Below are 26,591 nucleotides of genomic sequence, written 5' to 3' on the forward strand. Positions count from 1 at the left end.
CTAAAATGTAAATGTAAATATGCTAAAAACTATTTTTCACCTGTCTGTATCTCTCAGGCAGGATATAATACTTTTAAGAGTCTATTAAGTATTTAGTGTGTAGTTTGTTCGCGGAGAAACAAGTGATAAGTGGGGTTTTATCAAGTCCATTAAACACTAGTCACAATGAAATCCGACATGCCTGAACTACCTGCAAAGACTACCTGCAAAGAACCAAAGACAGCTCTCAGGTCTGGTGCAAGCTGTGCCGTTTAAAACACCGGGAGTGGATCTACCCACAGCTATTCAGATGCTACACACGCTCATAGTAATACCATATACAGTGAGGGAAAAAGTATTTGATCCCCTGCTGATTTTGTACGTTTGCCCACTGACAAAGAAATGATCAGTCTAAAATTTTAATGGTAGGTTTATTTGAACAGTGAGAGACAGAATAACAACAAAAAAATCCAGAAAAATGCATGTCAAAAATGTTATAAATTGATTTGCATTTTAATGAGGGAAATAAGTATTTGACCCCTCTGCAAAACATGACTTAGTACTTGGTGGCAAAACCCTTGTTGGCAATCACAGAGGTCAGACGTTTCTTGTAGTTGGCTACCAGGTTTGCACACATCTCAGGAGGGATTTTGTCCCACTCCTCTTTGCAGATCTTCTCCAAGTCATTAAGGTTTCGAGGCTGACATTTTGCAACTCAAACCTTCAGCTCCCTCCACAGATTTTCAATGGGAATAAGGTCTGGAGACTGGCTAGGCCACTCCAGGACCTTAATGTGCTTCTTCTTGATCCACTCCTTTGTTGCCTTGGCCGTGTGTTTTGGGTCATTGTCATGCTGGAATACCCATCCACGACCCATTTTCAATGCCCTGGCTGAGGGAAGGAGGTTCTCTCCCAAGACTTGACGGTACATGGCCCCGTCCATCGTCCCTTTGATGTGGTGAAGTTGTCCTGTCCCCTTAGCAGAAAAACACCCACAAAGCATAATGTTTCCACCTCCATGTTTGACGGTGGGGATGGTGTTCTTGGGGTCATAGGCAGCATTCCTCCTCCTCCAAACACGGCGAGTTGAGTTGATGCCAAAGACCTCCATTTTGGTCTCATCTGACCACAACACTTTCACCCAGTTCTCCTCTGAATCATTCAGATGTTCATTGGCAAACTTCAGACAGGCATGTATATGTGCTTTCTTGAGCAGGGGGACCTTGCGGGCGCTGCAGGATTTCAGTCCTTCACGGCGTAGTGTGTTACCAATTGTTTTCTTGGTGACTATGGTCCCAGCTGCCTTGAGATCATTGACAAGATCCTCCCGTGTAGTTCTGGGCTGATTCCTCACCGTTCTCATGATCATTGCAACTCCACAAGGTGAGATCTTGCATGGAGCCCCAGGCCGAGAGAGATTGACAGTTATTTTGTGTTTCTTCCATTTGCAAATAATCGCACCAACTGTTGTCACCTTCTCACCAAGCTGCTTGGTGATGGTCTTGTAGCCCATTCCAGCCTTGTGTAGGTCTACAATCTTGTCCCTGACATCCTTGGAGAGCTCTTTGGTCTTGGCCATGATGGAGAGTTTGGAATCTGATTGATTGATTGCTTCTGTGGACAGGTGTCTTTTATACAGGTAACAAGCTGAGATTAGGAGCACTCCCTTTAAGAGTGTGCTCCTAATCTCAGCTCGTTACCTGTATAAAAGACACCTGGGAGCCAGAAAACTTTCTGATTGAGAGGGGGTCAAATACTTATTTCTCTCATTAAAATGCAAATCAATTGATAAAATTTTTGACATGCGTTTTTCTGGATTTTTTTGTTGTTATTCTGTCTCTCACTGTTCAAATAAACCTACCATTAAAATTATAGACTGATCATTTCTTTGTCAGTGGGCAAACATACAAAATCAGCAGGGGATCAAATTATTTTTTCCCTCACTGTAGTAGCTTCAGAGGTAACAGTTCTAACACACTTTCACTTTGTATTTTTTACCTCAGGCTGCTTAGTTTAAATGTAATCAGAAACCGCTTTTATCTGAGGTAGGGGAAAGCCTAAAAGACAGCGAGAGAGAGAGTACTAGTGAAGCCTACATTAAGGCCTGTTCACATGAAGAGTACAGAGTGCTGTCTGCCATTATAAGGTGATACAACACGGCTCAAAGCCTTCCTCTCTCTCTCCGTCTCTCTCTCTGTCTCTCTCTCTCTGTCAGTAGAATGTAGATTGTCATTGAGCTTCAGACGTTGTGTTCTAACTCCCCTTAAAGCTAGCACAGATTGCTTTTCTACAGCCTCTATTGAGTTTGGCCTAGACTAGATGAGCACCATTCTCCCCACCATGACTTCAGCTGAATAAAAAAACATGGCACTTAACAATGCCAGGCTGTTGTATTAGGCCATTCCTCCTTTTTTCTCTCTCTGTATGGTTCTATGTCTTCTCTATAATATATGCCATTGAGCAGACAATTTTATGCAAAGGAACTTACAGTGATGCGCGCATAAATTTTACGTATGGGTGGTCCCGGGAATCGAACCCACTATCCTAGCATTACAAGTGCCATGCTCTGCCAACTGAGTTACAATGGACCACCCTACTCTACTGGCTGGGGAATATCTACTAAAGAGACTTCCTGTTTTGCTAAGGTTCTCTTAACGGATTAGAATAGAAAGTCCTCTTGTCTTCTCAATGTAGGTCAATCTCATCCCCCTCTACACTTCTCCTTCTCATCCCTTCATCCAGTCATCTCACCCCACTACTGCACTTTCTCATCCTTCTCAATCCCAAATCCAGTGGCATGTGTTAGGAAATGGCAATTTGCCCCCCACAGGCCCACCCTTCACATCCCTGGAGCTGTGTCTGAGGGACAGGAAGTGGGCATGTGTGAACTGGCTCTGGAATTACCCTCCATTGACACAGTGTGACAAAGCCATGCGGGCAGCGGAGCTCCTCTTAAAAGGATTACAAAGGGAGCGTGGAGCTGGGGAGGGGGGGGACGAGAGGGGACAGTGGGCGGCAGGGGGTGCGTGCATACCCAATGAACCATCCTCTCCTCCTCCTCTTGGTTGGGGCTGGGAGAGTAGAGAGTCAGTGTTTAGTGTTAAGACAAACAGGAAAGGCTGGCGAGCGGCTGGCGCCTGGAGTAGAGTAGTTTGTCACCTAGCCTGAAGGGAGACGAGAGAGAGGAGAGGAGGATGTAGCATGAATGCTCTCTCTCTCTCTCTCTCACACACACACTGCGTTCCTCAGGCAGATCCCAGTCTGTCTTTGTTCATTAGGAGTAGGGTTAGCGTGTCACCATGTAACCACAGTTCTGGAATCAGTTCTTTGGGACTTCTGTGGGTATCATCCCATTGTACATCTGCCACTCAGATAGCGCCAGGGTCAGATAAGGTCACTAAGGCTTTGAGGATGAGTCTTTGATGCTTTTGAAGTACAGTGCCACACAAAGTGATATTTATACTCATCTGATGAATCAAGCCTCTTTCTGTCAATGGCAGCTCAGTGATATGGGTAACATGCATGGATTAAAGTTTTTAAAGTTATATCCAGCCTGTCAGTGGAAGAGTTATATTATAGCCCCTGGCTAGGAGAGTCTCACACCCTTTCACTAGAGATACTACATGCATCATCATCATCTATCATACTCCCCTATGGCTGCCACACCTACCAGAGGGGCACACGGAAACCTTATTCTACTCACCCCACTTCCTCTTCCTCTCTTTCTCCCTGTCTCTCTCTGTCCTTCCCTGTCCCTCCCTGTCTCTCCCTGTCCCTCCCTGTCTGTCTCTCTCTGTCCCTCCCTGTCCCTCTCTGTCTCTCTCTGTCCCTCCCTGTTCCTCTCTGTCCCTCCCTGTCTGTCTCTCTCTGTCCCTCCCTGTCCCTCTCTGTCTCTCACTGTCTCTCCCTGTCCCTCTCTGTCCCTCTCTGTCCCTCCCTGTCTCTCCCTGTCCCTCTCTGTCTCTCTGTCCCTCTCTGTCTCTCTCTGTCCCTCCCTGTCTCTCGCTGTCCCTCCCTGTCTGTCTCTCCCTGTCCCTCCCTGTCCCTCTCTGTCTCTCACTGTCTCTCCCTGTCCCTCTCTGTCCCTCTCTGTCCCTCCCTGTCTCTCCCTGTCCCTCTCTGTCTCCCTGTCCCTCTCTGTCTCTCTCTGTCCCTTTCTGTCCCTCCCGGTCTCTCTCTGTCTATCCCTGTCTCTCTCTGTCCCTCTCTGTCTCTCTGTCCCTCCCTGTCTCTCTCTGTCCCTCCCTGTCACTCTCTGTCCCTCTCTGTCCCTCCCTGCCCCTCTCTGTTCCTCCCTGTCCCTCCCTGTCTCTCTCTGTCCCTCCCTGTCTCTCTCTGTCCCTCCCTGTCTCTCCCTGTCTCTCTCTGTCACTATCTGTCCCTCCCTGTCCCTCTCTGTCCCTCCCTGTCTCTCTCTGCCCCTCCCTGTCTCTCTCTGTCTCTCTCTGTCCCTCCCTGTCTCTCTCTGTCCCTACCTGTCCCTCCCTGTCTCTCTCTCTCCCTGTCCCTCCCTGTCTCTCTCTGTCCCTCCCTGTCTCTCTCTGTCCCTCCATGTCCCTCCCTGTCCCTCTCTGTCCCTCCCTGTCTCTCTCTGTCCCTCCCTGTCTCTCTCTGTCCCTCCCTGTCCCTCCCTGTCTCTCTCTGTCCCTCTCTGTCTCTCTCTGTCCCTCCATGTCCCTCTCTGTCCCTCCCTGTCCCTCTCTGTCCCTCCCTGTCTCTCTCTGTCCCTCCCTGTCTCTCTCTGTCCCTCCCTGTCTCTCTGTCTCTCTCTGTCCCTCTCTGTCTCTCTCTGTCCCTCCCTGTTCCTCTCTGTCCCTCCCTGTCTCTCTGTCTCTCCCTGTCCCTCTCTGTCTCGCTCTGTCCCTCCCTGTCCCTCCCTGTCTCTCGCTGTCCCTCCCTGTCTCTTTCTGTCTCTCTTTATCTCTCTCTCTCTCTGAGGCATTAAATTCCCTCCATTTCTTATGTAACTATCCCTACGTCGTTCCGGATTGCTGCAGCCATGGTCTGACATGGATATATTTAGCCAGGCGTCCTCTCTCCACTATGCCTCCCCGTACCCTGCATACCCAAGCAGCAATAAAATATTCATCTATTCAGACCCTCAGGCAGTGCAGTGACACACTTACTTTACATCCAGAACAATTACTGTAATGTCCACTAAATCTAGATTATAATGCAGACGTCCCACTGGGTTAGCGCAACGCACTAGTGGGCACACAGAGTCAGAGGGGGGTAGAGAGAGAGAGAGCAGGCACCGCTTTAAAACGCTGGGTGCTCTTGTTGTTTTTACTTCCGCATGCGTGCCCAGTAATGGAATATTGATTGTGTATCTAGAGGCTGTGAGCTCACAGGGAGATGGTAGTGTATGTCCCCTCTTCATGCTCCTCTCTTCTCTCTTCTTTCCTGTCCTCTTTCTCTCCTCATCACACACACACACTGGACAGCAGCCAGCTCCTCACCTCAGAGGGGCTGTGCAGCACAGAAGGCAGCATGCCACCCAGAGCCAAGGTCATGCTGAGCGGCCATATTGTATTTTATTACAAGGTGGGCTGCACTGAGCACTAATACGGCCTCTTGTTAGATTTATCACCCATGGCAACAGCAGCAGCAGATCAGGGGACTAGGCAGGTATCCAGAATGTTAATGCACCCTCCAGGTTTTTATGTTTGGCCAAGTTCTTTTTTGTGCTTTTATTAATACATAACTCAGTGTACTGGTATACAGTAGATTAGAAGATAGACCTTAACTACCAGGTCTATCTGGGAGGGTTGTGTGTTTGTGTGTATGTGAAGCGGACTATGACATTGTCTTTGTAGGAATAATGATGTAGGTTCGATTAGTACCCTCTGTTCAGAGCATTCTGGTGTGATGACATATACCTGTTTTCTGACATGCGTTGTTGGGGTCGGGAGGTTGAAAATGCTTTTGTTCAGACTCCCTCTGACCTGCTACATGCAGTATGGGAGGGTCTCTCCTAATCCATCTTATGAGATGAAAAGGCTAGAGATATACAATTCCATATTATGATCGTCATCTTCAATACCATCGATTGTCAGGGAATACCATATTACTATAGAATGTCATAGTGTTCTATTTAATCATATGAATGAAAGCATGAAGAGACACTTTCTCTGTCTCTGACCTCTCTCTCCTCTGTCCCCTGCAGGTGACCCCAGTAGCAGGCCCTCCGGAGGGGGGAACCAGGGTGACCATCCATGGCATGAACCTGGGCCTGGCGTTCAGTGAGATGGTGGACAACGTGGAGGTGGCTGGGGTCAAGTGTTCCCCTGTAGAGGAAGGCTACATCATCGCAGAGCAGTAAGTCACCACACACACAGACACACATTAACCTAGCCTTAACCCTAACCTTGGACTTTCCCACAATGTGTATTCTTAAAACTGTAGACATTCCTAGCCAATGAATCTATTAAAGTGTTGAAGGCTAAGTGAATGGAAACAATTTATACAGAACAGTAATGGAATTATGCCAGACGATGCCTTAAAATAGAGTGACCTAAAAAGGGGAAATCCTTTATTATCTTCACAACAAATTATCTCAGTTGAAGACATTCTTTACCATTTTAAGACTAGCCAACAACAGCCATACAGCCACTAAGTCTGCAGCTTTCTGACCAGTGAGAGAAAATTAACATCACATAGGCCTAATTATATTCACTATCAAGCCCTTGGGGCTGTTTGCATGAGACAGGACTGTCTAACACAAGCTGGCAGCTCACACACACACACACACACACACACACACACACACACACACAAACAAACAGTGATACAGACACACACACACACACACCAGAGAGACTACTCTCTTAATTATGACTGGAGCTGGGCCAGCAGTCTCTGCCTGTTGTTTTCCCGTACAGGAAAATAGCCCATGCTTCACACACACACACACACACACACACACACACACACACACACACACACACACACACACACACACACACTGTCAGTCCCAGAACATCTGTATGTGTTTACCTTTGTTTACTTTTTATGATTGTCTGGTGCAGCAGAGAGCACATTAACCATGTCCCATCACCCTACACTAATTGTCAATGGCCCATGTTTCATAATTGGCTTCCTGCTTCCTGCTGCATTCCACAAATAGACTAGGTACAGTTCAGTCAGGATGGCTGAGTCAGGAGAGCAGTGCATTGTGGATACCCTCCCCTCACCTAGACAGGTGTATATAGACCTCTCAGATTTTGACTCAAATTGAGCCCTCCCTGTCACAGCAGTTTTCTAACAGTGCTCTCTGTCTTCACCTAGACAGGTGTATATATACTGTACATCTCTCAGCCGCCCTGTCAGCACACAGCAGGACTTTCTGACCCTGAGGAGAGTAGAGTGGAGTTGAGTGGCTTATGAGTGCCCTCACCTTGACCCTAACCCTAACCTTGACAGGTGTAAGAACTCTCAGACTCTCAATTGGAACCCTCTTTGTCAGTACAGTACGCCCCTCACATGTTGACACTGAGTGGAGTGGAGTAGATGTATAACAGAACACACACACCCAGGCTCAGTTTTTGATAGTGCAACCCTAAGTAACAGTACAGATGAAAAATGATCAGGCCTAATGTACATCTTACTGTAGAAGGTATTGTTGAAAACAAGTCTAGGTTGGAACTGTTGCTGTTAAAATACAATAAATATGTTTTATTATGAACTGGAATAAACTGATTGATCACATCATGCAGATGTAGACCAGAAAACACACACACACCCAGTCCTAATGAGAAGTGTGTGGCTGGTTGAAGCATGTCTATTCTGGGCTCAGTTTTTGACAGTGCAACACTGAGGTCATGCTCAGCAATGAGTCTGTTTCTCTACTTATTTTTTAAGTATACCAGAGTTCAGAACCCTGACTCACATAGGTATGTGGTGCCAAACTGGATCAGAACATCTACTGCTTTCTCAGTCAGGCAGGAGACCGCTTCCTGCTGTAGATGAGCAACACAGAACTGTGTGAGTGTGTTTGCCTCAAAAAGCATCTTGCTTCAATCAGTTTATTCCAGTTCAGAATAAAAAAGTATTACTTATTACTTGTAATTTAACAGCAACAGTTCCAACCTAGACTTGCTTTCAACAATACTTTCTACAGTAAGATGTACAGTAGGCTGATCATTTTTCATCTTCATCTGTACTGTTACTTAGTGTTGCACTATCAGTAGCTAGCTAGCTTTCTTTGACTAACGTTAGCTATTAGCTGTGTTCAAGGCCAGGGGATTGTTAGAAAGAGATACTCACATCTACTACTATGAGAGATAGCGCTCCCTTATTTCTGCTTATCATCACCTGTTATAAAATGACAACAGTGCCTTGCTAGCGTTCTGCCCTGTTCTGAAAGAACTCCCTGGGTTTACCATCATGCTGTGGATGTTTGGTCAGGTGTCGTTTTATTAATTTGTTCATTTTGAGAGACTCACTACAAGGCACTTCCCCGCACAAAACACATTGTAGGCGCTCCTCGCTATTTCTCAAAGTTTGTATGAAACCAAGAGAGAGAAACTCATCGCTGTATTTCCGTTTCATGACGATTAAGCTCAGTCAGAGCTTGTGGCTAGCTTGAGTCCATTTGATGACAGCGTGAGTAATGGCGAGTAGGAATGACAAGTCAGTGGCTGACAGCCCATCATCTGCTGCTGAACGACACCGCTGCAGCATGTGGGTCGCGGAGTGATCTTTAATAAAAGATCTGCAGAAACAATATCCGGTAAACCGCGAAGCACACGGGCGTCACCCTCTCCCACTCGCGCAGCTGCCAAACATAGCAGAGACCTCTGCTAAGCAGAGAGCGCACTGAACAGAGAGCGCAGATGCACCTGGCCAAATCAATTCCAGTAATTAATGAAATAACTATACATTTACTCTGACAAGTTGCGACCCACCATTAACAGGTCTGTGGGTCGCGACCCATACTTTAAGAACGGCTGGACTAGAGTATAGAGGAGGCTGCAGAGCAGTCATAAAAATAACTGTGTTGCAGAAGAAACATATAGACAGACAAGCACTCTGTCAGTCTCTACTCTCTCCTCCATTTGAATGGGAGAAAAATGACTTGGAGTCAGTGGGGAACAAAACCGTTTTGTGTTGGCAGTGCAGCGTACAGAGACAGAGGTAGCCTGGCACACAACATAACAGAGTAGAGCAGAACAGACGTAGAGTGAAGTCCTTTACCTTAATTCCTCCGCTGGCCTACTTCTTCTGCCCGCTCTCTGAACACTGCTGAGCACTACACCACTGTACCGCAACACTCAGCTCCCGGTTCGGAGGCAAATCAGAGAACTTGCGTATTAAGCACAAGACAAAGAATGAATTCAACAAAGGTTGTACTTTGATGTGCATACTTTAGAGTGTAAACATCTAGGAGGCAAATGTTTTGGTAGCTAGATTGGGTAGAGTTGGTGTTGTGTTGGGTAAAGTTGTATTTTTGGGGCTGTTGGCTCCAGCCCTGGCTGGCTGTGTGTGTGTAATTGAAATGTGCTGCATGCCACTGGCTGTAGGGGACCATTTATCAGCAGTGCACCAATCTGACAGCAGTTTAATCTGATTGGGACACTGTTGGAGTGAATTCATTTAGATTGCAGTGTAAAAAGTGTCAGATGGAAATTAGAAAACTATCTGGCGACCCCAGCAGCAGTGTGACTGAGAAGGGGTAGGGGTGTGGAGGGGTAAAAGGCGGAGGTGGGGGTAGTGGTCTGGATCCTTGACTTGGCAGAAGTTCGCACACATTGCCAGCCTGTTTGTTCTCTGCCCTGTTAGTCTTGGTCAGACTGTTAGTGTGGTTTCCATTAGACTGTACTCCAGTCAGCAGACTCTTTCAATGTTTTTATTATAATTTTCATGTTTTACATGTTAATTTCAAATAATTAATCTTGTTTTTTTCCCCATCTTCCTCCCCCCATGGGGAGAGAAAAAACAAAACAAAGACATACAGTACATAATACAACAGACAATTAAAAGTTTTATAAAAATAAAAATAAATATGTAAATAATAAAATTGGTAGGAGAATAGCAGTTCCTAGAGGGGGCAATGCCCTTCCTCTAAGACAGTACTAATAGTAGTCAGGGTCAGTATCTCACATTTACACTTGTAACATTAAAAAATAATTGTGCCTAATGCAGAGTTGGGTAGGTTACACTCCAAATGCAATCCGTTACAGCCACTAGTTACCTGTGCAATCAGTAAAGTCATATTTGGATTAACCAAACTCAATAACGTAATCTGACCACTCTCAATTACCTCTGGATGACTTTCCCCCGCAAGAGGCACCAGAAGAAGAGAAAAAGGATCCATCAAACGCACCTGGTGTGTCACCACAATGGTCCCAGACCGGTGGTCAGACCCGCTCAGGTGGAACAAACCCAAGTCAGCCCCCCTTTTCAATGCCGAACCAAAAGCCACTGAGGAAGCAGAAAGGTGTCACCCTGCACTTATTTCTCAAACATCCTTTCTGAACTCAATGTAATCTAAGAAGTAGACTCTTTCTGAATGGCTGGATCAGACAGAAGGCATCCAGAATGCTGAGCAAGCTTTTATAGTTTTGATACTTGTTAAGAACAAAGCCTCTTAATTTCAGGCAGCAACATCTCTTGAGTATGGGGTACTTGACTCTCATTGCCAGACTCTATGAGAGATCAAGATAAACTTGATTTAATGGTGCTCCGTGGGATGTTCAAAGGTTCAGATATTTTTTTATAACCCAACCCTGATCTGTACTTCTCCACAACTTTGTCCCTGACCTGTTTGGAGAGCTCCTTGGTCTTCATGGTGCCGCTTGCTTGGTGGTGCCCCTTGCTTAGTGGTGTTGCAGACTCTGGGGCCTTTCAGAACAGGTGTATACATACTGAGATCATGTGACAGATCATGTGACACTTAGATTGCACACAGGTAGACTTTATTTAACTAATAATGTGACTTCTGAAGGTAATTGGTTGCACCAGATCTTATTTAGGGGCTTCATAGCAAAGGGGGTGAATACATATGCACGCACCACCGTTATTTATTTTGTCGAATTTTTTGAAACAAGTTATTTTTTTCATTTCACTTCACCAATGTGGACTATTTTGTGTATGTCCATTACATGAAATCCAAATAAATATCCATTTTAAATACAGGTTGTAATGCAACAAAATAGGAAAAATGCCAAGGGGGATGAATACTTTTGCAAGGCACTGTAGGTGTCATTAGTTGTGATTTAGGAGATCAGTGCTGAAGAAACAAGTTGTATTGATCCACCGTGGGGTGTCAGCTAGGGTCTTCACTGTGATTTACATTGGACGTTGCAACGGCGACACTACAGCTTGATCTGCACAGCAGGGGGCTTGTTAGTGGAGGGATATTTATTATGTCTAGTACCCTCCACTCCCCAGGAAGTTATAGGGCTACTGGTGTGAGGGGTGTGGTAAGTTGTGGCGACTGATGGAGGAGCACGCTTTGAAAGCTGTATGTGGTGAGGTGTCCTGTTCAATTGAATTTCCCTGCCTTGGATCAGAAAAGCCAGAGAGAAGATTACATTGAGAAACGAGAGAAGATCGATACAGAGTAGAGAAGCATACTGATCACTTTTGTCCTCTTAACTTTTCCCTCAATCAGTCTTCTATATGTATGTATGAGGGCCTGCCTGCCTGCTGAAGTCAGAACAGGGACTGGCTGAGAATACTCTGAATGTGTCTATGTGAATGGATGACTAAGAACACCATTGTGTGTGTTTCGTGGAATACTGTATTCAATGTATTGAGCTTGTATGGTATTGTCCAATACTGAATAGATGTGCTAGATAACATTGTGGTTGTGCGTTTCTTGTTTGTAAAACACTGTTTTAAATGTCTGGTTGACTGACTGTGTGTTTTGTTTGTCCATATACTCCTTACAGGATAGTGTGTCTGACTATGTGTGTTGTGTTGTCTTCCAGGATGTACGGTATGTGAAGCTTTAGGCCAGCAGCATACCACCCTGCATCCCACTGCTGGCTTGTCTCTGAAGTTAAGCAGGGCCAGCAGCATACCACCCTGCATCCCACTGCTGGCTTGTCTCTGAAGTTAAGCAGGGCCAGCAGCATACCACCCTGCATCCCACTGCTGGCTTGTCTCTGAAGTTAAGCAGGGTTGGTTCTGGATGGGAGACCAGATGCTGCTGGAAGTGGTGTTGGAGGGCCAGTAGGAGGCACTCTTTCCTCTGGTCAAATAAATAAATAATATATATACAGTGCCTTAGGAAAGTATTCAGACCCCTTGACTTTTTCCACATTTTGTTAGGTTACAGACTTATTCTAAAATTGATTAAATAGTTTTTTTCCTCATCAATCTTCACACAATACCCCATAATGACAAAGCAAAAACAGGTTTTTATACATTTTTGCTAATTTATATAAATAAATAAAAACGGAAATATCAATAAGTATTCAGACCCATTACTCAGTACTTTGTTGAAGCACCTTTGGCAGCGATTACAGCCTAGAGTCTTCTTGGGTATGACTCTACATGCTTGGCACACCTGTATTTGGGGAGTTTCTCCCATTCTTCTCTGCAGATCCTCTCAAGCTCTGTCAGGTTGGATGGGGAGCGTTGCTTCACAGCTATTTTCAGGTCTCTCCAGAGATGTTCGATCGGGTTCAAGTCCGGGCTCTGGCTGGGACACTCAAGGACATTCAGAGACTTGTCCCAAAGCCACTCCTGCGTTGTTTTGGCTATGTGCTTAGGGTCGTTGTCCTGTTGGAAGGTGAACCTTCGTCCCAGTCTGAGGTCCTGAGCCCTCTGGAGCAGGTTTTCATCAAGGATCTCTCAGTATTTTGCTCCGTTCATCTTTGCCTCGATCCTGACTAGTCTCCCAGTCCCTGCCGCTGAAAAACACCCCCACAGCATGATGCTGCCACCACCATGCTTCACCGTAGGGATGGTGCCAGGTTTCCTCCAGACGTGACGCTTGGCATTCAGGCCAAAGAGTTGAATCTTGGTTTCATCAGACCAGAGAATCTTGTTTCTCATGGTCTGAGAGTCTTTAGGTGCCTTTTGGCAAACTCCAAGTGGGCTGTCATGTGCCTTTTACTGAGGAGTGGCTTCCGTCTGGCCACTCTACTATAAAGGCCTGATTGGTGTAGTGCTGCAGAGATGGTTGTCCTTTTGGAAGGTTCTCCCATCTCCACAGAGAAACTCTAGAGCTCTGTCAGAGTGACCATCGGGTTCTTGGTCACCACCCTGACCAAGGCCCTTCTCCCCCGATTGCTCAGTTTGGCCGGGTGGCCAGCTCTAAGAAGAGTCTTGGTGGTTCCAAACTTCTTCCATTTAAGAATTATAGGGGACCTTCAATGCTTCAGACATTGTCTACGGACAATTCCTTCGACCTCATGGCTTGGTTTTTGCTCTGACATGCCCTGTCAACTGTGGGACCTTATATAGACAGGTGTGTGTCTTTCCAAATCATGTCCAATCAATTGAATTTATCACAGCTGGACTCCAATCAAGTTGTAGAAACATCTTAAGGATGATCAATGGAAACAGGATGCACTTGAGCTCAATTTCGAGTCTCATAGCAAAGGGTCTGAATACTTATGTAAATAAGGTATTTATGTTTTTTATTTTTAATACATTTGCAAACATTTCAAAAATTCTGTTTTCGCTTTGTCATTATGGGGTATTGTGTGTAGATTACTGAGGATTATTTAATCAATTTTAAAATAAGGCTGTAACGTAACCAAATGTGGAAAAAGTCAAGGGGTCTAAATACTTTCCGAAGGCACTGTATATCCCAATGCTGTCTTTCGGATGGGACGTTAAACAGGTTTCCTGACTCTCTGTGGTCACTAAAGATCCCATGGCACTTATCGTAAGAGTAAGTGTGTTAACCCTGGTGTCCTGGCTAAATTCCCAATCTGGCCATCATGGCCACATAATCATCCCCATCTTCCAATTGGCTAATTTCTTCTCTCTCCTTTAACTAGTCCCCAGGTCGTTGCTGTAAATGAGAATGTGTTCTCAGCCAACTTACCGGGTAAAATAAAATAAATGCTGTTTTGAATACCCTAAACTGAGTGTTTGTTTTGTGTTTTCCAGGATAGTCTGTGAGATGGATGCTGCCCCAGCAGACAGCAAGCCTGGACCAGTCCAACTGTGTGTCGGGGAATGCAGACCTGCGCTCAAGACTCGCTCTTCCCAACTCTACTCCTTCGTGGTAAGACTCTAAACACTAACAGTCAGTAAATTAAGTGTTTTTATTGGGGTTTTTTCTCCCCAATTTAGCTGAGTTGTATTACACTAGTTCTTCTGATTCACTGTATTACAAATGCTAAATGAAGTTTAACTCTACTGGCTGAACACTATTAAAACTCAAACATTTTAGAATGAGGAAGAAGTAGTATTTCTCCTATCTCTCTTTGATGTCTATCACCATTGTCATCCTGAAAGACAGAAAATAAGTCATGAAAATCCTACCATTGAAATAATGAAGCCTTTTCTTGATTGTTGAAATACTGCATAGCCTAGTGATTACCACAGAAGTGCCCAGGGAATCAGCAGTTAATATATGGATAATAGGTGTTGTTAATAGAATAAATGGGAAGACAGCAGCTATGCTACACACCTGTATGTCACCCATACTAAAGCTAGCTTGCAGCTAACTGATAATCAAACATTCCCATTCACACACTCCCGATTAGCCACCCCTTAACAATTAACAACCGCTAGTAATTACCTGCACTGTTTAGCCTGTCCCCTGAATTGTACAGCACTGGGCGAGGAACAGTGTATGTGTGATGTTTGTGTGTGTGTACTGATGCTTTTGTCACCCATAATTCATGTTGCCGCTCAGGGACATCATCACAGCGCTGTGTGTGTGGGTACTGCAGTACTTTACCTGCAATTCCCTGATATCACAGCACCGTTAAAGAAAATGACACATAGCAAAAGCTATCTTCAATTTTGTAGACCACAAAACACACTCCCCATGTGGCCGCCTGTTTCACAAAGCTATACAGACAGGAAGTATGACAAAGAACAATGTAAATGGAGTGTGTGTTTTGCATCTTTGTCTGTGTGTGTGTGCGTGTGTGTGTGTGCATGTGTCTTTGTCTGTGTGTGTCTGTGTGTGGGTCCATCAATGCGTGGGTCGGTAGCACTCAGGAGCAGTCTGTACTCTGTTTCATCAGTGTGTCTCAAGATACCAGCCTAGCAGGCAGACTGTGTGGATGTATGTATGTATGTATGTATGTCCGTCCGTCCGTCCGTCCTCTGATGACAGGCAGGCAGACAGAACCGGGCTCCTGTTAACACTAGTTATTTTCAGACTGCCATTTTAAAAGGTTCAGTAGAATGCAACTCAGCAATGCAGAACACAGCAACACAACCCAAGATGAGTGGGATCTCAGAGGGACTTTAAAAGCTCCTGGTTTTATTTTGCTTCCTCTTTACATGGGGTTATAGTGCAGAGTTTCGGCTTGCCACAGGGCAGTTGAAAGCTGTTATTTGCTGCTGTGGCTCTCTGTAGAGTAGACAGTAATGTATATGGGACAGGACGTGTATGACAGATGAATGCATTACAGTGACAGAGAAATGGGTTTCTCACTCATCACTCTCTCTCGCGCTCTCTCTCTCCCTCCCTCCTCTAGATGCCGTCGGTACAGGGCCTGTCCCCCAGCAGAGGGCCTGAGTCGGGGGGCACCAAGGTGACCATCATGGGGGAGAACCTGGGCGCTGGCAGCAGTGTCACCATCCTCTTTGGGAACCAGACCTGCGAGTTCTACGGGTAAGAGAGAGACCCAGTTCACCCCCCCCAGACTAGTTCATTTGTGGTAGTTTAATACATCGCTCCTGTAATGTTTTCAACAATTATGACATTCTCAGATAAATATCAATTATCTAACTTTTGCTGTCTTACCCAGTTGGAACTCTCTCTCTTTCATCTAAGTCAAAGCCCCCTACATTTCCTTATCCAGAGCAACTTACAATTAGTGCATTCATGTTAAGATAGCTAGGTGAGACAACCACATATCACAGTCCAGTCCTGGCAAGTATATTTTCCCTTAATAAAGTTGGGACATCTCTCCTTTTCTCCCTGTCAGAAACATATGTACATCTTAATAAGGTTTGATGACCTACTGCATCAAACCTCTCTAATAATAACCTCCAGACAACCTTGTGCACCCAGCCTGGGATTTTCCTTCCTTTTTCAGTCACCTTTACTTCTTTCTTAGATCTGCTCTTTTTCAGTTCTCTCTCTCTCTCTCTCTCTCCCACCCTTCCTCTCGCTACCTGTTTTCTTCCTGCTCTACCTCTCTCTCCATCCCTCCCTCTCCTCTCTCTCCATCCCTCCCTCCCTCTCTCTCCATCCCTCCCTCCCTCTCCTCTCTCTACATCTCCCCCTCCCTCTCTCTCCATCCCTCCCTCCCTACCCCTCTCTCCATCCCTCCCTCCCTCTCTCCCTACCTCTCTCTCCATGCCTCCCTCTCTCCCTACCTCCCTCTCCCTACCTCTCTCTCATCCCTCCCTCCCTCTCTCTCCATCCCTCCCTCCCTCTCCTCTCTCTACATCCCTCCCTCCCTCTCTCCCTACCTCTCTCTCCATCCCTCCCTCCCTCCCTCTCCTCTCTCCCTCCCTCCCTCCCTCTCCTCTCTCTCGATCCCTCTCCCTCCCTCCACCCCTCCCTCTCCCTCCCTCCACCCCTCCCTCTCCCTCCCTCCTTCCCTCTCCCTCCCTCCTTCCCTCTCCCTCCCTCCCTCCTTCCCTCTCCCTCCCTCCCTCCCTCTCCTTTCTGATATCTATTTAAAGCGGTGCAGCAGAAGAGAAAGGAGTAGGTTTCATTGTAATACTGTAAGGTTGAGGAGTCAAGGCAGCTTTAATGAGATCTGGGCTAATTACTAGCCATGTGTTCTCAACTGTTATTCTGACTGTGGAGAGAGAGGAGAGGATGAGAGAAGGATGGGGGGGGGGGGGTGGCTAATGAACAGGGCTAGTTTCAGGGGGTGAGCAGGTAGTGCAGGGATCAATTGAATGGGATGGAGAACTAATTGTATTTAATTTTTATTTAACCTTTATTTAAGAATGATTAAAGAAGAAACGCAGACATGGACTGTGTGTGTGTGTGTGCGTGTGCGTGTGTGTGTGTGTGTGCGTGTGTGCGTGTGTTCCCTGCAGGCGGTCCATGACAGAGATCGTGTGTTACTCGGCCCCCTCCCTGACTGGGGTGGGTTCGGTGCAGATCAGTGTGAGTGTGGACCGGGCCCAGGTCAAGGAGAGCTTGAGCTTCGATTACATTGAGGACCCCACCGTCCAGCACATCGAGCCAGAGTGGAGCATCGCCAGGTAACACCACCAACACCTCTCCTAAACATGAGCGTAAACATTTACTTGTCCATGTCCCCAGTTCCTCATAGTCAGACCCCATCATCAAACGCAACACTGAAAGCTAACAGTCTGAGTTTGCTAGTTTTTTTCTTCTAGCATTAGCTGTAGAGACTAGTAATGGTAGTGCATTGCTGCAGCATATCTCAGGTAGACAGTTTGTAATTAAAGAGAGGGATGATGAGGACAGAGAGAGAGAGAGAGAGAGAGAGAGAGAGAGAGAGAGAGAGAGAGAGAGAGAGAGGCTGTGAACATGTAACAGAGGTCTAAGTGTGCAGCAGATAGCAGCCGAGATGGAGTTTATCTGGAAGAGAAGAGAGCAGCACGTCCTCTCTCTCTCCACTGAGAAACAGAGAGAGAGAAGAGATGAGGGACAGCTCTTTGTTTAGTCAAACTTGTTATTTCTTTTCTGCAGCGAGAGCACCGCCCCATGCCTCCTCTCAGCCCGGGAGAAAGGAGGTAGAGGAGTGTAGCATAGCGTAGTGTAGCCCCGTAGCTGACAGACAGACAGACAGACAGGGCATCAAAGCTGCTGCCAGGGTGCTGTCTAAACAACACAACCCAGGATGGCACAGCTAACATCAACAGGGATGAGCATCTTTAATCTAGAGCACATCTCTCTATGTTACTCTATCTCCTCTCCTTGTACTCTTGATTGGACTGAATGGTTAGCAGTAAAGCATGCTAAACCCTCCTCATTTGGCGTTTTGCTCAGTGGACCTCAAGACAGTTTGAACAACTAGTCTTGTCTTACCACTGTCCTCCGGAGTGGCTATATAGACTGTAGTCACTAATACTGCAATACCGCCATGCGCAGACAGATCTTGAGATGCTAATCTAGATGCTGATCTAGTGCTCCCAGCCTCCCAGCCCAGTCATCTAACACTCCTCAGCGTTACTTCAGCAACCACTATAACAGTCCCGATCCCGATAACAGGCCAAACAGCTGTAAGGAAGTCCCCTGCTCTGGCTCCTGCCCTGTCTCTCCTGTCTGTCTGTGTTTGGTTCAGCTCAGCCTGGCTTGTTTGTGTTGTGTTGTATATTATCCATCGAGCCACGTAGCTACGACCCCTGCATGCTAAGTAGCGACCACCGCTCCACGCCGCAGCTAGCTAGAGCCTTTGGTGTTTCAAAGACGAGCCTACCAGATCTACTGAAGTTCAGTTAAAGGCATCTTTAATCATTTACTTACCTCAAAAGCCTATTATCTTCTGAAAACACTTTTTTTAAATGTGAGGTAAAGACTTTCGACAAAGGGTTGTGCAGGGCAGGAAGTTTTGGAGGGAAAGTCTTGTAGTCCGGTGTGTTGTTTGTTTGTAAAACTTTTTTGTGTTTGTGTGTGTGCGTGTGCGTGCGTGCGTGGGTGGGTGAAACAGCGGCCACACTCCTCTGATGGTGACAGGAACTAATCTGGATGTGGTTCAGGAGCCTAGGATACGGATCAAGTACGGCGGCCGCGAGTCTGTCAATGTGAGTAGTACTACACACACATACACTACACACACACACTGGAGTAGATGATGTTGGGTATGATTGAGTCATACAAATGCTTGTCCTGCTAACCCCCAACCTCCTCCAACCTCCCCACAAACCCTATTTCAAATCTCCCTAAACACTCTAGCTAGTCTCTTTAAATAATGGAGCAGTTAGCGAGTGTTCCCATGCAGTATTTCATTGGAAAGTTTTAACACCATCAGGCTCCAGTTACTATCGCCAGTCAGTCAGGGCCTCAGCTCGATACAGTCCTGCTCTAACCTGCTTAGCCCTGTTGTTATGGTTTGAGACTTGGCGTAGTCAGCCTGAATTTGAAATACCTCCTCAGACACTTTTCTGTAAATCTGGAGTGTAGGTGCAGCTTTGGAGGGTGGAGGGCTGGTGGGGTTTGAGGCTAGGAGCGTGGGGGGCTGGTAGGCAGTGGTTAGAGGGTTGGAGGGCATGGGAAGGGTTGGATGGTGGTGGGTTTGGAAGGCTGGGGAAGACCGAGGGGCTGGTCTGTTCCTAGTGGGTTCTAATGGAAGATGAAGTGCTGTCAGAAGGCTTTGTTCAGCATAAAGAGCCCCTCTCTGTATAATCAGGGCCGGGCGGGCGAATCGTTACAAATTGCATTTATGCTCTAGTCCTCGGGGTCCATGTTTAATTAAGAGAATGGTATTTTTCCACCGCTGCGGTCGGGTGGGTGGTCAGGGTAAAGGTGGGGAGGGCAGAGGAGTGGAGGGAGGGAGGGAGGGAGGGAGGGAGGGAGGGAGGGAGGGAGGGAGGGAGGGAGGGAGGGAGGGAGGGAAAACAGGTAGTGTGGAACAAGTGATTCATGCCAGGAAATACAGCGTATCCTAAATACATTTATAAAATTAGTACATGCTCATAAACACAGCACAAACTTTAGGCAGATGCATACTGTACAGTCACAGAAATGAAACATGCACACACAGACCACCACCACCACCACCATGACCATGTTCTGAAGTCTATTTTAATGGTCTCTTTATATAATGACTTCCATCTCACACCTCACTAGAATGTTGCTTTTTGGGTCTCAAAGAATCTTGTTAGAGAATCTCAGAACAGATTTGTTCCAAAGTATTGTCTTCTTACCTTCTGCATTCACAACCCTCCTCCCACTCAGACAGACTGTAGTTCACTTAAGTGGTTCTGAGGTGCCTGCATTTCTTCATGATTTCTCCAGTACCCAACATCAGAACTGTGCCCTAGGCCAGGGACCATCAACTAGATTGTTTCTTGAGCGGGCTGCAAATTTACCACAAAAAGCCAAAACATATCATATTTGACTAAAATATAATAATTTCAAACCTTGCTTACATTTGTATATGATCACATATATCTCTGTTATGCGTAGGGATACTTTGTAAAATTGTCAATCACTTGGAGCTGATTTGATGGTGTTTTTACAGTCTTTTATGTCCAACTATAAAAATAATAATAAATCAATATTTTTGGGTCAGAAAACTTGGGGGGCCAAATAAAATCAGCCGTGTGCCAGTTGGAGAACCCTGCCCTTTGTTCTACTACTGTACATGTCTTCATGTATGGACAGTTTCCCCATTTTACATGAAGAAACCCAGTCATTTTGGATCTAATGAAAGACAGTCTCAATGCTTTACTCACACACAAAAGAACTGGATCAGATCAGTAAGAATTCTTGGAAGCCTCTGAGCTGAAATAGGATTTGACTTGTGTGTGGGTGCTGTCTGCTGTGTAACTCAGGTGAAAGCAGAAAGCTTTGAGCGCTCAGTGGCGTTCTCCTTTAAAGTGCAGTCTCACTTCCTCACACACACACACACACACACACAGTGCCTCTCACAGACACTCGGCTCCTCTTTGATTTCCTTGCTCCAGAAGGAGGAGAAGAGAAGAAGCCTAGGTTACAATTACGGATCTCTTCATCCCTTCCTCTCGTCTTTGTCACAGGGGGAAAGGCAAACAGCACGGCAGCAGCCGTGCAATCAGGGCCCAGCCCAGAGAGGGCCTGTCAAGTCAGCCTTCAAAGTGTCATCTACCTCCCATTAAATTGCCTCTCTCGTCTCCCTCCCTCCCCCTTCCATCTCGTCACCTGCACAAGATTCTTCACAAAGAAGGCACAGAAAGGGAGACACCTTTCTTCGTGACACGCTCTATACCTGTCACCGGTTCACAACTGAAACATTAATCATTGTCTCTGATTAATGCTAAAAAGTGTTATTTTTCCTCTCACAGACCCCCCATTTTCTCCTATCTTCTCTTAAAGAATTTCACCTGCCACATTTTGCCCCCATTAAGATGTCTGTATGGCTGATGTGATGTCATCATGAGATAGATACAGTAGAGGCTGCTTCCCAAATGGCACCCTGTTCACTACATAGTGCATTAATATGGGCCCTGGTCAAAAGTAGTGCACTATATAGGGTAATAGGGTACCATTTGGGACGCAGCCTGATTGTCAGAAGTGGAAGCGATCAGCAGCAATTTGAGCTGATTAGAGAGAGAGAGAGATACCTATACTTCACTAGGTCTATAGAGCAGCACAGCACCTACAGTCCTTATGCAATCAGACTGCTCTCTTTAGAACTTTGTCCTCCTAGGACATGGTACATCACCCCCAAGAGACATACACTGAGTGTACAAAACATTACATTCAATGCTCTTTCCATGACAGACTGACCAGGTGAATCCAGGTGAAAGTTATGATCCCTTATTGATGTCACTGGTTAAATCCACTTCAATCAGGTTAAAGAAGGATTTTTAAGCCTTGAGACAATTGAGACATGGATTGTGTTATGTGTGCCATTCAGAGGGTGAATGGGCAAGACAGCATATCTAAGTGCCTTTGAACGGGGTATGGTAGTAGGTGCCAGGCACACTGGTTTGAGTTAGTCAAGAACTGCAACGCTGGGTTTTTCACGCTCAACAGTTTCCCGTGTGTATCAAGAATGATCCACCACCCAAAGGACATCCAGACAACTTGGAGTCGACATGGACCAGTATCCCTGTGGAACGCTTTCGACACCTTGTAGAGACCATTCCCCAATGAACTGAGGCTGTTGTGAGGGCAAAAGGGTGCAACTCAATATTATGACGGTGTTCCTAATGTTTCGTCCACTGTATAATGAACACTCAGATAGAATCACATGAAGGAATAGATGGTGTGACTCCACTATAGATACATCCTGCTCCCTCTCATTTACATCAAGCTAAAGGCTTGGTTAATAACCTCTCTTCTCCTTCTATGTCTTCCAGTCTTGTCAGGTTGTTTCCTCCTCATCCACTACGTCTGCACCATCCATCCATCCCCTCTTCTCTCCACTCTCCATCCATCCATCCATCCATCCATCCATCCATCCATCCATCCATCCATCCATCCATCCATCCATCCATCCATCCATCCATCCATCCATCCCCTCTTCTCTCCACTCTCCATCCATCCATCCATCCATCCATCCCCTCTTCTCTCCACTCTCCATCCATCCATCCATCCATCCATCCATCCCCTCTTCTCTCCACTCTCCATCCATCCATCCATCCATCCATCCCCTCTTCTCTCCACTCTCTATCCATCCATCCATCCATCCATCCATCCCCTCTTCTCTCCACTCTCCATCCATCCATCCATCCATGTGACTAATATCAGAGCCATATTGTCAGAATTAACAGCTGGTGGAAACAAACAGGACATGGAAGGAAATGGACGTAGTGTAGGATTGATATCAGCCACTAATATCACTCATTGGCCAGAATATTGCTCACATAATCTTTGACCCTTGACCTAACAGAGCTGTCTCCTCTCTCGTACCCCTGAAGCCTATTTCCTCTACTGCCTCCCTCTCTCCAAGTCAGAGACCTGGCGCATAACTATTCTCTGCTCCCTCATAAGAGCCTATAAGAGCCCTGAGATGATTAACAGCATAGTATATAGTTGCACATCTTGGGACTAAGATACACCATTTCTTACATCACTACCCATATAGCCCATGCTGTTCCACTTCACTACCCTGGCATAGCCAGTATGCCCCCCTTCACTACCCTGATCACTAACCTTATAGGCACTAAGCTCAGTGACTTATTCTGTGGCCTCTTTAGATCTTCACACATCACATTAGATCACATCACATCCAGTCATGGCTGAATCTTATATGACTGCCTTTCTCGGAAAACAGGATTCAGGAAGAGGGGGAAAACATTTCTCACCCACCAACACACAAACACACACAGAGTGTTGAAAGAGTGTGTTGAAAACATGCAGCATCCTTCCAGCTAGCTAGCCCAGCTCTGAACAGATGGTAGTGGGAGCCATACTGTACTGTAGTTGACTTGCAAATGCATTGCTGTTCTGTTCTGTTCTGTTCCAACACAGACAGACAGACAGACAGAGACGGACGGACGGACGGGCGGGCGGGCGGGCGGGCGGGCGGGCGGCGGGCGGGCGTGCTGTGGTAGCTTCTGTGCCTGCCTGTAATAACATGGAGACTACAGCAACATGTCACTTTTGCTTTACTGTCTCTGAATGCAGTATGTGAGAGCAATCAAGTGTATTCGTAGCTATAAAAAAAAGCTTATTTGCTAGTAACTATGAGAGTGAATTTGTGTTTATTTGCTGTTATTAAGGGACTTATTGGCCAGAATGTATTAAGTTAATAAGTAAATGCATTCACAAGCAGCTTTTGATAATCATAGCACACGATAAGAACAGTGTATACAGTATGTTTTTCCCTCAGTATTTTCTCTATAACTTTCATCTAATCTAAGATCTCTCTGTAACATATAATGGGATTACAGTAGTAGATTCTTGGAGAAAATGTGTCAGCAGTGCTATGGAGGTTGTATGCATTTTTAAAAGGGCTTAGCCTCTCTCTCTCGAACATGCAAACTTAGACTGTAGATATACAATGTCACTACTCTACGGGAGTCGCTTGGGAGCTTTTAGACCTTGTAATGTGGGCTAACATACACACACCGAGTCCAGCCGCAGCAGCACGCATGGCGGCAGCTGTTATGTGGGGACTGTGTTTCGGTTAGCCCAGTCGGTTAACCCGGGAGCAGAGCTAACTTCCTGCTGAACCCAACCCAGTGCTCCACGGGCCTCCAGCAGGACCAGCCCAAAGACTACGTTACCATACAGCTAACTACTTAATAATGCAGCCTAGGATTCCTTCCTGCATGGAGAAGAATGGGAATACTCTTGTACTCTGTAGTTGTACTCTGTAGCTCAACCTCAAAGAGCATGGTTGGAGTATCTAAAACAATTCCCCCTGCTGCACACTCACTCTGTACACCACACCAGAGGTGGGACCAAGTCACTATTATTCGAGTCACAAGCAAGTCTCAAGTCACAAGGTCCGAGTCTCAAATCGAGTCCCAAGTAGAACGGGTCAAGTCTAAGTCGTGCATTCTAAGAGCAAGTCAAGTGGAGTCCAGTCACAAGTTTAAGTCAAATCTCAAGTCAAGTAAAAATAAATCTATACATGTAACGACTTGTTCAACTACAAATCTTTGTCTATTTATTGAGGCTACCAGACAGCCCTTTTCATTATATTGTCTACAACATATTTTGATTAGCCTAAGTAATTGTAAAATAGTCGTAAGAGCATGAAATCAGCAGAAGGCAAGGTAGGTTGACGTGCTCAGAGTGTAGATTTATTTGCTGGTCTTGGTGATCCAATGGTGAAAGCACCATATCATACAAAATATACAAGTAGATTTACCAAATTTACATGGGCAATAGCCCAAAAGAAATAGCCTCTATCAGGCTTAACCTGTCCTATCTGAACGGACACAGGTAAAGGGCAAGACTGCACAGCCTCCCCTTGAGAAACCAAATCGAATCTGTCTAACAGGAGATCAAACAGATAGGTCTATAAGCACCTGGCCCCCAGGACCATACAAGTCACCCAACTGGCAATTACAACAAATAAACTGGTTCTACAATGTAAAAGGCCATTTCCACATCCATTGGTACATTCGTCTTAATCAGACTTAGTGATTATTAATTATATTTTAAAACCATGCATACATGGAACAATAATTGTATCTTATTCAACATTCTGACTCCAAAGCGTGGAGTGCAGGCTTCGCAGCCTATTTCTACTACGCACAACCAGCATGACAGAGACACACGGAACTCCGACATAACCCGGGAAATATGAACAAAGGAAACCATACATTGAATTAAATTAAGTATTGCGAACATTCATGTGCGCTATAAACATCGCGCCCACTCGGAGCAGGGTAAGAAATGGTTGGCTAAATGAAAATGTATCGGAGGCCTATCAAACATGAAACAGAAATGCCTATGTGTTGCAATAAACGGTATGGGGATGGAATGATGAAACGCTAGCAATTATTGTAGTATTAGATGCAATATTGATTTACCACATAGGGCCTATGGATATAAACATGTGAAAGCAACAGCAAACATTTCAATAAGACAAAAAAAGCACGCCCCACTGGCGGGAGTTTTGAGAACGCAAATGAAGAGCCTCGCCTATGGTGCGTCTTCGCCACAGTGATAATTCATTTTAAAAACAAATTCCAAATGCAAGCTTCATAAGAAATTATCAATTTTAAGCAATTGTTACATACCAAAATACCAGTAGGCCTATGCTAGTAATTGATGCCCCATTGCTGGTGAGCTTGCAAAGTAAACAGTTCATATTCTTGATCACCAAACAATTTTTGGAGCTGTATATTCATTTATGGCAATCCTCTTTCCCTACAATTTGATGTTCGTGCTGCACCCGATCCTATAGCTGCACAGCAAATCAAATAATCTGTTCGCTAGCGCACCCGACCATTGTTGATTGACAGTTTGCTGGTCCAGTCAGAGTGAGGAGTGTGCGTTTCACTAGCCAATCTGTTGCAGTTAGTGGCAAAAAAAAATTGCAAGGGCGATGCTGCTGTCTCTGGCTGTGTGTAAAGTAATCCACGTAGATTCTGTGACACAAAATGAGTGACAAAACATTACAAAACCTGGCCAGATCAGATATTTTCAAAACATCATGTCAAAGTCGAGCCCTGAGTCTTGAGGCTCCAATTCAAGCCTCAAGTTCTTTTATTTTCTATCAAGTCAAGTCTCAACTCATCAAATTTGTGACTCAAATCAGACGCGAGTCCAAGTCATGTGACTGGAGTCCACAACTCTGCACCACGCTGCTTTAAAAAAGAATAGAATAGAAGGATTGACCAGAATTAGTTTGTATCGATGGCTGATAGCCACCCCCCCGGCTCGAGACTAGAGCAGAGGACAACAGGTAAGAGGTGTGGTACTCTGCTTGCGCTACAGAGCTTTGAAGACATTTGCCTCTAATTAAGTTTATCCTCTGAGAGTGAGAGAAAGAGAGAGACACCAAATAATGCATGCAGAGCAGAATTAGGCCAATACCCGCTAATTATCAAAATCCAGAAAAGAGCCGTTAAATTCTATAACCACTTAAAAGGAAGCGATTCCCAAACCTTCCATAACAAAGCCATCACCTACAGAGAGATGAACTTGGAGAAGAGTCCCCTAAATAAGCTTGTCCTGGGGCTCTGTTCACAAACACAAACAGACCCCACACAGCCCCAGGACAACAACAACAACAACACAACTAGACCCAACCAAATCATGAGAAAACAAAAAGAGAATTACTTGACACATTGGAAAGAACAAACAAAAAAACAGAGCAAATTAGAATGCTATTTGGCCCTAAACAGAGAGTACACAGTGGCAGAATACCTGACCACTGTGACTGACCCAAACTTAAGGAAAGCTTTGACTATGTACAGACTCAGTG

At 45.6% G+C, this 26,591-nt stretch overlaps 1 protein-coding gene across 1 annotated transcript in view; it reads left to right on the plus strand.

Annotated features, from left to right (window-relative positions):
* LOC121538014 (plexin-A2-like) overlaps window positions 1-26,591 on the plus strand; it is a 346,168-nt gene that overhangs the window by 272,610 nt on the left and 46,967 nt on the right. The window contains exons 13-17 of the mRNA XM_041845745.2: window positions 6,146-6,297; window positions 14,050-14,167; window positions 15,600-15,736; window positions 17,125-17,292; window positions 18,708-18,801. Coding sequence (XP_041701679.1) covers window positions 6,146-6,297; window positions 14,050-14,167; window positions 15,600-15,736; window positions 17,125-17,292; window positions 18,708-18,801 — 669 coding nt within the window. The remainder of the gene's footprint in view (window positions 1-6,145; window positions 6,298-14,049; window positions 14,168-15,599; window positions 15,737-17,124; window positions 17,293-18,707; window positions 18,802-26,591) is intronic.

This window comes from Coregonus clupeaformis, chromosome 24, assembly GCF_020615455.1.
Source record: "Coregonus clupeaformis isolate EN_2021a chromosome 24, ASM2061545v1, whole genome shotgun sequence".
Lineage (NCBI taxonomy): Eukaryota > Metazoa > Chordata > Actinopteri > Salmoniformes > Salmonidae > Coregonus > Coregonus clupeaformis.